At 37.9% G+C, this 13265-nt stretch overlaps 1 protein-coding gene across 1 annotated transcript in view; it reads left to right on the top strand.

Annotated features, from left to right (window-relative positions):
- Nucleotides 1-4925: 4925 nt before the first annotated feature.
- Nucleotides 4926-13265, top strand: part of alx3 (ALX homeobox 3) — a 12699-nt gene continuing 4359 nt past the window's right edge. The window contains exon 1 of the mRNA XM_088640334.1: nucleotides 4926-5446. Coding sequence (XP_088496460.1) covers nucleotides 5098-5446 — 349 coding nt within the window. The 5' untranslated portion in view covers nucleotides 4926-5097. The remainder of the gene's footprint in view (nucleotides 5447-13265) is intronic.

Below are 13265 nucleotides of genomic sequence, written 5' to 3'. Positions count from 1 at the left end.
TGCTCAGATGGAGTGTTAAACGTACGGTGCGTTGGGCTCTTATTTCGGGTACTTGTGTTTGCCAGTCGCTTTTGGTTGAGAAAATGTTGATTGTAAATTGAGGTAATGGTATGTTGAGGTAACGTTAATTATAAAACTCATTTAGCCATAATTATAAAGTCGCTTATTACTAGCGACTGTAGCTGCAACCCAAAAACCCAGAAGAAAACAGTAGGCTAGTGAAAACCCACACAGACGGCGAGAACACGCAGACTCCACCCAGACGTGTATCCCAGTGGTACTATCGTCCCGCCCGTTTTTAATCTGACTGCAATTAAAATGTGCACAAAAGCCTATCTGAAATGAAGCACAAATAGAATTATTGCAGGTATAAGTATTCATAGCGGGTAGGAAAGCAGTTTATAGCGCTTAGGCCGGGTGCAACAAAGGAGTGCTGGATTTAAGAGAAATAATCTCTATTATATGCGTTAGTGTTGGGAACTGTACCTCTAAACTTTCACCTGGTCGGACAAAGCGTCTTAATGAGTTTCGGGGAAAATCAGTTACACTTACTAGTGAAAGGGTTAACTGGTTTGCATCGTTTTCATGATAAGGCTGTTAATGATGATTATTAATTTTTGATTGTTAGGTAACATCAGTGCCATCAGCTGAATGTACCATATTTCCTTTCATAATTACTCCGTGTAGTGTTATACGAATGCGTCATTGTCCCGTAAGATTAGGGTATTGTTGCTGTTATTGTTTCAGCAAGCTGAAAAAAGACGTAATTTGTCACCATGGAAATTCTAACGAACGGAAGTAATGGATTCCTCTTGTATTTTAAATTGTGCAAAAAACACACACAACCTCAGGTCAAGTTCATGCTTACCAAAATATTCTGGGAATATGAGAGAATGTCGGTGCACTTAATTCTGATTAACGTTAGAATGAAGTATTTCGCCATGCACTTTTACTTGAACACCAATGCATCGTTCTGAGATTCTCGATTCCTTCGAGTTCGTAAGGTTAGGAGGATTTTTTTCCCTCAAACACAACTCGTATTCAAAAACAAAGGTAGGTTTATTTTTCCATGTTTTCCATAAGAAATATGGTTGCAATTTAACTCAACAAGAAAAGAAAATTGTTTAGAAATCCTTGATATTTCGGTATTCCGTTTTTCCTTTTGTAATATGGGATTTCACTTTGCTGAGGGCGAGCATCAATTAAATTAATGGGTAACGCACGCGTAAAATTTGTGTATCGAATTCATTCCGCAACAAATTGTTTTGAACTTTCAGTGCATACTAATTATTAGATTTTTATCTGAGGTAAGATGAAATGACTGGCCGGACATAACCCGTCCCGCTAGCTTTCTAATAGTCTAATCGCTTCACTGTCTTCCCGACATCACGTCTGTGACTAAATCTGTTTAATAAAAACTCCATCTTACACTTTCAGCAGTTCGTTTTATCTGGCCTTTTAATTCTTATGTGTTATTGGTTTTATATTTGGGGGCATCTACACGTATAGAACAAAACTGAATGTGAGGCTGAAAAAGCAGCGACAAAGAAAAAACTTACCCGAACAATGACAGTGTTGTTAAGTATTTCCTTTTATTGTTTTTACAGGCTATGCTTAATGTGAACAACCTTAATTCTGCATTATGAGCTCATGTTAAATGCTTGTGTGATTTAAAACGAGAAGGGATGTATAAAAGCACGTGCGCTGACCTTGTAATGTTCTGGGAGTAATAATGTCAAAAGCTAAGGATAGTCTTTATGAAACTTTAATCTAATGCAATCGTTCTCCTTCCGTAAAGGCTGCCTCTATTTTATGTAGCTGATTTTTTTGTTGTATTTCTTGTATGGACGGCGGGATAGTTCAGTGAAAGAGCAAAGAAAATAAATTGATGTTTTGAAATGGGATAGAGAAAGCGATCGGACCCTCTGGCGTTTCTGCAGTAATTGTCCGCATACAGATATAAAAGGATTCAATTTCCAGATCGGGTGCGATAAGTACTCCACGTGCCCCTCAGCTTCAGACATTGTCGTTTCAATACGACAGGGTCAGTTTGAAAGTTCTAGCGACACGGGCGCACAACACTGTAACCACTCGAAGTTTTCACAGTTAACTAAAGCAGCCAGTGTCCGCAAGATTCATTCAATGCAGAATAACGTGTTTACGGACGTTATCTTTCGGAAATAAGTTTCCGCTTATTATATTATGCACTTAGTCTACGCTTTGTACAGTCAGCGCTTGGATGAGAAATATTTCACAGTGTTTTGGCAAATGCTACTAACCGAAACTTGAAGTTAACCTGTCATGAAGAAGTTCTAATTTTGAACACATTATTTGTATTAGTAAAATTGTTTAGAAATGTTTAGGAAGCAAGATATTCTATAGAATACTGAAGAATTGTATTAACCCACAGAAACCTGTTATCTTAAAGTACTTCATTCGCTGGATAATATTTAGTGCGCCTTGGATGGGTGAATGTTTTTAAAGCAAACAGGCCAAAGACCTGTATCTTAAATTGACTATATGATAATTAATGTATGACTGGATTTCAGTTGAAGGGTGTTGGTGTAGAAGCAATTGTACACGTTTTTCTGCTTTTACTTCTAAACGTAACATTACTGGGTACCGTTACGCATAAAAACACCTAGCCAATTTCTTCGTTTTATGCTGTATTATAAATTATCATAAGTGTCGTAATATTTAATTAATTATAAGTCATTTATATCAAAACTCAACGCTCCTTTCTCCATTGTTTGGTCCTGTAATTGTAAACCACATAAAAACCGATCATATCAAAGCAATAGACGATATTGGTATTTGTGTTGTTGTTGTTGTTGTTGTTTTTTTTGGCGGTTACTGTATCTCCTCGTTTATTTTAAAAAATAGGTGCTTTAGGGCCGCTTCGGCTTGGCTCTTTTTGATCGCAGTAATTCGACGTTTTAAATTTTCCCAGGATTTGATGTTAATGCACTCTGGTTCATGAGAACATAATCTAGAATGATCCTAATTCACAGTTTTGTGGTTTTACTTAATCCAAATGGAAACTGTTACTCTTCAGAAATGTAATTCAGGTTGACAGCTAAATCAGAAACCCGTGAGCGCTTCAGGTTATTGGTTGTTAATTACCGTTTATTAATCACCTATTTCATTCATCCTAACTCACCGGTAATTTATTTTGAACACAGTAATTTTTTTCTTGTACAAGTTTATTGAAGATTCGTTCTGACGCGTCTTTAGACCGAAGCGCCAGTTGAATGACTGTTTTCTTTTCTTGCTTTCTTTATCATGCGGACTACTCAAATTAGTGGTTATATCATTAACCAATACATCTATTTTTATCTAACACCATAGCATTTGTCTGTGTAGGCTGTTGGGTATTAACCGAGATACTAGTGCTTGACGAACATTTGTTGCGTGTTTATTGCGTTAACAGTGGATATACTATGGAAAAAAGACTCATTGGATGTGCTTTTAACCATGTGGTTCGACACGACTGTAAAAGCAATATTAGGGGTGTAACTTGTTTTTTAGAATTTGTAGTTATTTGCGTAAGAGTTGATTGTATACGCATCAATCTTTACATTTTTACCGACGCCTCACTGTGAAAGTTGATCTTCCAAGTCGATCATTAAAGATGCAAGAAAAAATGTGCAAAGTATCAAAACGTTAGAAATTTTACGATTCAAGCTTTTATGTGTCCTTTAAACAATAGCTTAAAATCCATCCTATTCAGAGCTCTATGACCACCGGTTGCGATTAGGATAGTCCTACTATAGTAGTTTACCATAGGAAACCTACAGAAGGACAGTGGAATACACAACAGAAATAACGTAAAATAACAACGTAATTTGTGTTGTAACGGGAATATTTGTTTGAAAACATTAAGGGACAACAAATAATATATTATGACGTTATTATTTGTTATTTTCAGTATAAACAACGTTTATACTGAAATACATTAATTTAGGTAATTTCCCACATGTTATATATAACTCTGAATTAGCAGATCCTGACAATTCGAAGAGATGAATGTCCAGCCCACTACTGATTTTACGACTGAAAACTAAAATGTTGATCAAACTAAATTAGACCTAAATTTCACTTCGTTAATTAGAAATACAGGCTATATTAAATCAGTGCCTTAAATATTTAGATTTATACAACACTCATGGCTCTATGTATCATTTTCGAACAATTTATAGTCTTTACCGTTTACATGCTTTACTTTAATATACAGCTGCTCTCGCAAATTCAAAGAATCGGATATGATTTAATGGCTGAGAAACAGGGAATAGGAAAAAAGGAAACCTATGGCATTGGAGCCAAATGAACTTTCAAATGAAATCGCGTTGCGATCTTCCATCCTGAGATTTAAATATGCTGATATGCGATGAAATATGTCGACCTCTATTTATTATTCGTGTATTTGATGGGCGTTTGTGTGCTTAGAAATGGCTGTTGTTGGTTTGTTGAGCGGCGTTATAGATTGGATAAATCATTTCTCTTGTTAAACGATATCATCTCACATGAAGTTTGTGCAGTTAACCCCTGCCTCCGTAAAGCAGGACAGCTCTATGATGTGGGAAGACCATCTCGCTTGCAAAAACCTGGTTTCGCTGGTTAACCAGACAGACTTTTCTTTTGCTGTTCTTGTACGGCTGCCTTGAATGGGTAAGATCTGATGTCAAGGATGCTGAACGTCACCTTCTCGTTGATTCCTGCGGACACTGTTTCTGTATTATTTTCGCTTTCCGCCAATCACGTGCGCCGCCTTGTCGGCGTACCTGGGGGTCGTGTTTTTGGCCTGCATCAAATTTTCCTCTCCCCCGCTCTTGGTTTTCTTTCAGTCTGTTTGTTTTAGTAACTAAACCGGGAATGGATTTAAATAGTTAATTGGACTGAGAGAAACCACACGTGATTGAATTCTTACTGGATTAAGTCAGACTGCGCAAAGTCCCCTCCTGCTTTCGCGGGGTCTTTGTTTCTTATGTTTTTTAAATCCCACCCACTGGAAATGGAGAAGTAAAAAAAAATCTCAAAAAAGTTTTCACTCCAAATAAGACCCCAGAAAGTTCAAAAGCCGCGAGCTGGACTGTAGCGATGGAGGCGGAAAATTGTTTGTCTTTCTGCTCTCCCCCTAACAGGACCACTCCAGACAATTCTCCGGGTCTGGAGTCCAGCTCTGGCTCCTTCCATCCCGGGGACGACCTGCCGAGCCACCCGCACCACCCTCACCAACACCGGCTCAGCCTCAGGGGCGAGTTTTACAGTTCCTCCAGGGTGGGGAGATTCTGCGAGAGCCCGGGCGAATTTGCGCACGGCGGCGCCACGCCGAATCCCCGAGTTTCCCCGGTGAAACTCCAGAGCAAATACTTGGAAAATATCAGTCCGGGCCAAAAGGGTTTATCGATAAGCGGGAAGGCAGTTTTTTACGAGAACAACCAGGAAGGTAAGAGGAAGACAGTCCGTGTTAAGAAAAAACGTATTTTGAAACATTAACGTGCATGAGTGTGTGTGAAAGTGAACCATTCATTCAGAAATAATAATTCTTATTAATTGTGTAATAATAATGATAATTAGCAGCAATAAAAGTATGAAGTATAAATGCCGATAAACATTTTTTCCTAGAATCGAAAACATTTTTTAAAATGTGGTTATGATTTATCGTTCACTTGTTTGTAGCATGTTTTTTACTTAATTGTTATTTTTATAGCAATCAAAGCCTGACATGATTATTCAGTCACTTATTTCTTACTTAAATGAAATCGTCCAAACTTATTAACGGATAAAGGTATTAGTTTATATAATATAGTGGAATGGTTTGATTTTTGTAACCTGTACTTTGTTTTTGACGTCTTTTAAAACAGTCTCTGTTGGACAGTTTGTGTTTTAGATTACCAGTTTTCTTTTTAAAAATTTGAGGGAAAGAAACTAGAACTAGGCTATGATGCCTTTTATTATTACGTCAATTTCTGATTATTTTGAAAACAATGTTTTTATTTTATTTTTAATGAAAACATGCACATTTGCGAGCATCGGGCGTCAGCTGACTCTTCAGTGTTTGGTTCAAAAAGAGAAATATTAAAGAGTTTAGAGGCAGAGCAGTTTTATCATTGATCTGCGTGCGCAATTACGGGTGAATATGATTCTTACTACATTCCTACTCCAATCCTTTTACATTTTTGTGATATTTTCCGCGTGTATTTCATTGGCGAAAAGAGGGAGAGTTTAGGAGAAACGGCAGTATGATGCCGTAAACATTAGAGTTTCTTCTAGTTAAATGTTAGGTGTTTAAAAATTCTGTTTACACTATTAAAAATTAAAAAAGTCTAATCCATGAAAATGGCATTACTGTAATAGGCTAAAGTCTACAAAACTCATTGTTTTTTTAAATACTTTGCTTGTTCAAAAAACAGAACTAAATTTCAACAATAAAATAAAAGTCTGTATTGCCTTGCTTGCCAGATACATATTTTGCACATACATTTCTTCTCACACTGACCATTGCAGATGGAGTTGTGACCTATAAAGAGTAGATGTGTATTTATTACACACGCTTACCTAAATAAGGTTGTGCAATAAAAATACTTGAACAGACTTTTTATCAAATAACTATTCAAACATAATAATCACGGAAGCATTTTATAGACAATTAGTCTATAAAAATGTGCAGGGTCCAAAAGTGTAACGTGTATATACAATATACAACATATACGTACTTTGCATAACTTATATACAATTAAAGATCTACAAAGCATCTAAAATAAAACCAGATACACGTGCTGTACATGCATTTAATGCGTTTAAGTGTTAAAACTAATAATTCATAGACTGTCAATTATTGAGAAATCTTGAAAACTCTTCCAGTGAACGGATGACAAATAAAATGTAAAAACATACACAAGATGTGATGTTATTTTAACGTGCGCCGATTCCAAAAATATTTTTTATAGGTTTTGAATGCACTAATAGTCTTTCTTTGCTTGACTGCGCCAGTCATATACGTGTTTGGTCATTAGGTTCAGGGACAAATTTTGAAATAAATCGTAAATCAACAGTGTCCAGTAAATATCGTTCATTTCTGTACTGTGTTTTTCTTGTTACAGATTACTTTTCGCTTTATCTTACAGCGCAGAATCATTTATATCAGACGTTATATTTGTGGTTCATATACGGTTATCCAAAAGCTTACACATAATTAAACTGTGATGCACGGAGAACTTCTTCAACAGACAGCTGGAGCAGGGCGAGAACTCGCATTAATTAGGCATGTTTTTGGATTGCGGAACAAGTCGGGATTCTGTGCGAGCTTGCTTGCTTTGTGATTCGAAAAGGCCTAAGTGCTGACAAATAATCGTGTTGTGATTGTTTCGATGACACGTGTGGAGAGGATGTTTGCTACTGAAATTGTGTTTGCACATATGGTTTAATATTTTATGGTTTGAAACATTATTTTAGTTCGACACAAAATCTGCAGGGCGTCACCAAGGTAGAAAAAAAGTTAAATCATTTACACGTATAACGCAATACAAACAGAACATTAAAATTAGATAGATAAATCATACTTTATTAATCCCGTAGGGAAATTGATGAATTATGATTCTGTGATCGCTTCATTTTTTTTTCTCTCAGTGTAACTATTTAGTTTGATCGCCCTCGGTTATTTTTGCAAATACTCCTAGTCTATCCATAAAACAATTTCACATTTAAAATACTTTAAATGTACACAAAATGTCCAGCGAGAGGCTAAGGCACAGAACACCCTCGGGAGTGAGAGAGGCAGGGTAATTAAAGGCGTTTGTCCTGGTAAACACTCCGTTGTTTTAATAGCAAAGCATTAAGCACTGATTGCACCAGCTGTGCCTCATCCTGATGACAGATTAGGCTGCCCAGCTATAGAAGGCAACCAATCTGAACGGAGGGCAACGGGCTTACCTTTTTAGAATTTAAAGGTGCTACTGAAAACTCGCGAATTAATAAAATAGTTTCCCAGATTGGGATTTTGTTAATTTAACGTGTTCCTGTGTAAAAAGTATTTCTGCAGAAGGTCTTAAATTATAAGGTTATTAAATTATTAGATCTTAAATTATATCAGAAGAGGTTATGTGGACCCTGCATCTACTGGTTGTGTCCAGTACTTTTTAGGGAATTGTTCGAGGTTGGGGTCGAAAACGAATTGAAGGCGAGGCGCTAATTTATTTTTCTGAAAAACAGAAATTAAAAACATACGGCTGAAGAAGAAAATAAAGTTGTAGAGGCTACAAGTTTTTTTTTTTTTTAAGGATCCGAGAAAAATATTTCATGTCCGTTTGACAAGGGATCAAACGGCCTAGAAATGTCTGCGGGAACTGAGGGGTAGCGATAAAAGTGTCAGCTCGGTTTATCAGCGCCCTGACACCATAATTACAATAAGTTTTGAAGTGAAGTAAGATGGGGGCAAAGGTCTGTTTATGAGACCGACTTCAGTTCTTGCCTCACAATTAACGGGCGGTTTCTCCACAGTTTCGCTGCAGTCTGCCGCCTCAGTAGTCTAAACACGCTTCTCTACTAACGTCCGACTCCACAAAAAGTCTTCTATGCTATACGAGTCCGAGAGAAATCTGTTCTGATAGAACAGGCTACCCGAACTTTGGTACAAATTAGGAATATATTTTACATGCTAAATTTTCCAGTTTGTTTAAGGTAGTGCATATTCAATAGAATACTGTACTTGTCCAAATGAAAGACTAAGCACCACTCCCTGGTACAAAGTTTTATGTCGAAAAACTTAGGCTCAACTCATATTCTTTTAAATGGCACTTAAAAAGTTACCTTAAGTTTTTATGACACTTTTTAAATGGCTCCACATTACAGACATCTGTGCGGTAGTAGGCCCATTCGTTATCTTCGCATTAATGTCTGGAGTTGATAACTGAAAAGCAGAAACTGACTGTTCTCAAGAGTACCGAGAGCTATTATAATTACATTCTTATTATATAGGAATGTTTTAATACCGTTTTGTCTTCTGCGTTGTTGTTAAGCCTAAAGAAAGCAAACCGTGATAGTGGAGGCCAAGAGACGAAGCCCACTGTCAGGCGACCTTTTGAAAAAACTAATGACTATCTTCGGTTGGTGTTCGATAAAAATAAACGTCCTGATCTCTGACATTTAAAATAAAAACATAATTTCAAGATACAGAAAGAAAAAAATACATGCCGCTATAAACTATTTAAGCCTTGAAATTCGAAAATGGCGAACGTGTTCGATATTGAGAAAATCCGCATATACATCCTTATTCTTTTAAATCTGACCTTCTCTATGTGTTTCTAGTTTCCGGTACGGTTCATCGTGTAATGGTAAACTGAGACGATTAAAGCGTACAGTTCAGCTTGATAATGCCTTATGGTATAAATTAAAGCTTAAACCCTTGACCTCGCCTCTCTGGTATTATAAAAAATCCCGACAAGGGACGGAGGTCCACCGCTCTAAAGCACTGACTGCTTGAAATATGTTCGAGTTTTTAGAATTTTGAGTCAGGTCTTATGAAAAGCCAAAATGCTAATAGTTCAGAAGGTAAATAGCCAGTCGGCAGTCTTTCCAGCATAACCGAAGAGGAGAGATCAGCATTTCGAGAAACTGTAAGAACTGTTCTGTTCTAGCGACACTGATTCTAACTCTGCTGTGACGTTTTTTTTAAAGTCAGCAATCTTTTTCGTAACTAAAGAGAGCACTGAATGACATAAATGATCCAAGTTTAATTTATTCCAACAATTTAAAGACACTGTTATGTAGACTAATAATATTAATCATCAGTATAATATACACTGCAATTCATATTGCTGCCAAAATCAACACACTTCTGGGAGTTAACAAAGACATATGTATCTGGTTCATTTTCTGGCAATAAAACAGTAAGGCCTACTTAAGCTATGGTTTCCAACAGGCAATTACACAACATCAGGACAATGTCTTAATATGACAATGATGTACCCTTTATAATTTTAAACAACAGACTACAAATACATAAAAATGAACAAGATAATATGTGGCTTTCTACTCTTATCATTCTGATATGTCCCTACCAAGCTTGTCAAGAAATAGAAAACATTGTTTCGGTCTCTTTTCTGAAAAAAACTTTGAAATAACAGGAGAAGAAGGTCACCATTGGGAAATTTTACCTATTACTTTAGTACTAGAGTACATAGTCCTCTTTTCTTGTAGAGCACAGCTGTGTTTCACTGGGACTTTAAATAGTGGTCTGTTAAAAAAATGTCGTTATCAGCACCACTCTCTCTTCAAAGATGTCATCTGATTTGATAAATCAGTCGGCGGACTCCCCCGCTCCAGCCCTGGTGTCTCTGTACAATACCAAGGCCCTCAACCTTCTCCATGTCAGAGATCCCTCTCCTTCCTCCAGTCCCTCGTCTCTCGGATTCACGTGGAATACCAGCCTTCCTGTTTTGTCTGCTCTTGGAAAACTGTCTTTGAACTGGGTGGGGCGAGCCGGGCTTCACGTATTTTCTTTAATTCTGTGCGTTTTCCGTGGCTCGTCCACAGCCACGGTGTGCTGGAACTCGCCAAAGGTCCCTCGACAGCACTACTGGTGTCACACACAATTCTCTAGAAGAGGTTTAAGATAAGTCGCTCATCTGTGTTATGAATGAAGCTGTCTTGCCTATTTAAATTCTTCTCAGCATGGGGAGTGCAGGGTCGGCAGAGCTCCATGTGAAGAAGGACAAATTTCACCACACAGTTCCATGAAGAGTTACTTTTTTAGCTTCACAATCAGGGTTCTCTCAAAACAAGATTCGCGGTTTGTTTTTTTACCAGCCTCCTTCTTTCTAAGGTGTTTAAATTTGAACGGAAAGACAGGTGGTTGGGACAGCGGCAGGGGGCACCAGTTGTCGGACTAGGAAGTGGAATGAAATGCACTTGAAAAGCGCAGAATGTGAGCTCGCACGGTTTTCACTCGGCCGCCCCGTTCACAAACCCTTGGATTATAAACCTTAGATTATAAAATGATGTAACGAGAACAGGCTTTTCAGCCCAACTGAGTCACTTTCCTGCACTGATTCCTTCACAATGCCAAGCTTAGCTTTGAAAAGAAAATGTGCCTTAGCAGAGCAACAGTGTCAGCATGGAGCCCACTTTATTAGACCGCAGGTCTTCAGTGCTGGGAAGAGTCTGCATATTGGAAGCAGTAGAACTCAGCCCCATTTGTGTCTTTGGACATTTACAGTGTTGATAAAAGGCAGAAAGGGGGAAAATACAGTTTACACTTACACAGCATTGACAGTGACCAGCAATGAGTGTGTGTTGTGTATGTTGGGTTGATTAATCCCACTTCAGGTTAACCTGGTGCGTTTCGGGAGTTTTCACACTTGTTTCTAAAATGTAGCTTTGAAACGGAAGACTCGATTTTATTTTCTTAGAATTGAGAGATTTAAATAACTCATTATAGTATTGTGAATTTCCACTTTTGCAAGATGACAGTTGGATTGATTTTCATTTCCCACAACCAAAGAATGCTTTGAGTTTATATATTACACAATGAAATCCAAGTGGAAGTTCTTACATTTTCCAGTTTCGTATTGGAAACATTTCTGTTTTGTAAGAAACCCCAGGAAGGGAATACTTCGGACTGATTACAGAGGCTGCACAGTGTGGAAGGATGGTGTCTCAGGGTGTTGGTTGCATTGTGTGTGACCGACACCCTGGGCATTGTGGATGGTCCATTTGGTGAAAGTCAGACTTGTTAATTAAGACTGTGTCTTTGCTCTCAAATGGCTTGTGATTTCTGCGCGTGGGGTAACTTTCAAGGCAAATTCTCTCTCACAACTTTAAACAACTGAAAAGAATGGGGTAGCCCCGGCTTTATTTGTTGGAGTTAGGGTTTCTGTCAAGAACACGTCAATATCAATAAAAGGGGATAAGGTCCTGCTCAACAGTTCAGCTAGTTCTGATTTTCCATGGCTTGTGGGAAAATATTCTTTTTTTCTTGGCAATATTTTTAAAATGACAAATATTGTCGTTAAACCTTTGATTAAGTTATGTATACTGTATATACCAATAGTTCTTTATTATGCACGTGAGAGAAATCAATTCTGATATTCTTGATGTACTGACTTGCCAGAAAAAACAGAGCACGTTATACAGAAAGTAGATAAACCTGGAAGATAAAAGCTTAAAACATCTGATCCTCTCTTGACATGCTGGTGAAAAGACTGCACTCCAGGGGGTGTTTTCAGAGCTTTGTACAGTAAATGTAAAACAAGGTCAACACAATTTTGGTGATAAAACTAACAAATATTTATAGAAACATAGTGGTGGTGTTCTTCAATTTGAAAATATCGACTACATATTTTTCCAGTCTTGTTTATATGGCCTGCTTTGTCTTTTTAAAATTTGTGATCCTTCATACAGTATATGCTTCTAATTGACATCTGTTCCTGCAATGATGTAGGGGAACAATCAACTTGCAGGCAGACCTCTTTATCCCCGGTAATGTGCAGTCGTAGCCATTCTACCATGCATCTTCTGCGTTGTACTTTGAGTCCCTTTCTCAATCACTGGCTTCTATAACCATCTGACTGGAAAGCATATTAGTCGGAGAGAAATTCAGTGTCAAAACAGCCCTCTCAGAATCCCTTTTTTTCCCTCAGCTCTGTGCCAGCCTTGTATAATTATCAGAAAAAAGGCTAATTGTTTTTTTTGCTGCAGGTGCTCTGACATCTTATTGAAAAGGCCTGACTAATATGACAGGTGCAGATGTAGCTGTATCAGGATCCGATCCTGGTTGCTTACAGGCTCAGAGTCATGGTGAGCCACTCCCTAGACAGTGCAGGTCCTCTGCTGCAAGAGAAGTCTCCACTAAGTCTCTTGCATGCTGAGCCCTGATGCAGGGGAATCCATTATGCAGATGAACATGGGAAGATTGGCAGGGGATCTTAAGTGAAATCATAGGCCAGTAGCTTCAAATCATAGGCCATCATTGGATGCAATTCAAGCTTTAATTCTGAGGCTCCTGTTTTGTGCCAGGTTGAACATATTGTGTTGTAGGATTCTGATCCGTTTGTCAAGTAGAGCCTGGAAAAGCATATAGCTGTTTAGTTGTCCTTGAGCTCTAAATAAGACATACATCTGGCAAGTACAGAAACCCACCTTATAACAATCACATTGTCATCTCTCTCTCAAAAGCTGCTGTAACATGCGCAGCATGAGAATGTGAGCTGTCTTGTTAGAATATTATCATGTCAGGGTGAGTCTATAGAATCACTGCAAGCAGCTAG

The sequence above is a fragment of the Lepisosteus platostomus genome, chromosome 7 (assembly GCF_059453375.1).
Source record: "Lepisosteus platostomus isolate fLepPlt1 chromosome 7, fLepPlt1.hap1, whole genome shotgun sequence".
NCBI classification, from domain to species: domain Eukaryota; kingdom Metazoa; phylum Chordata; class Actinopteri; order Semionotiformes; family Lepisosteidae; genus Lepisosteus; species Lepisosteus platostomus.
The sequence above is the reverse complement of the archived record's forward strand: the minus strand, read 5'-3'. Positions and strand labels throughout refer to the sequence as shown.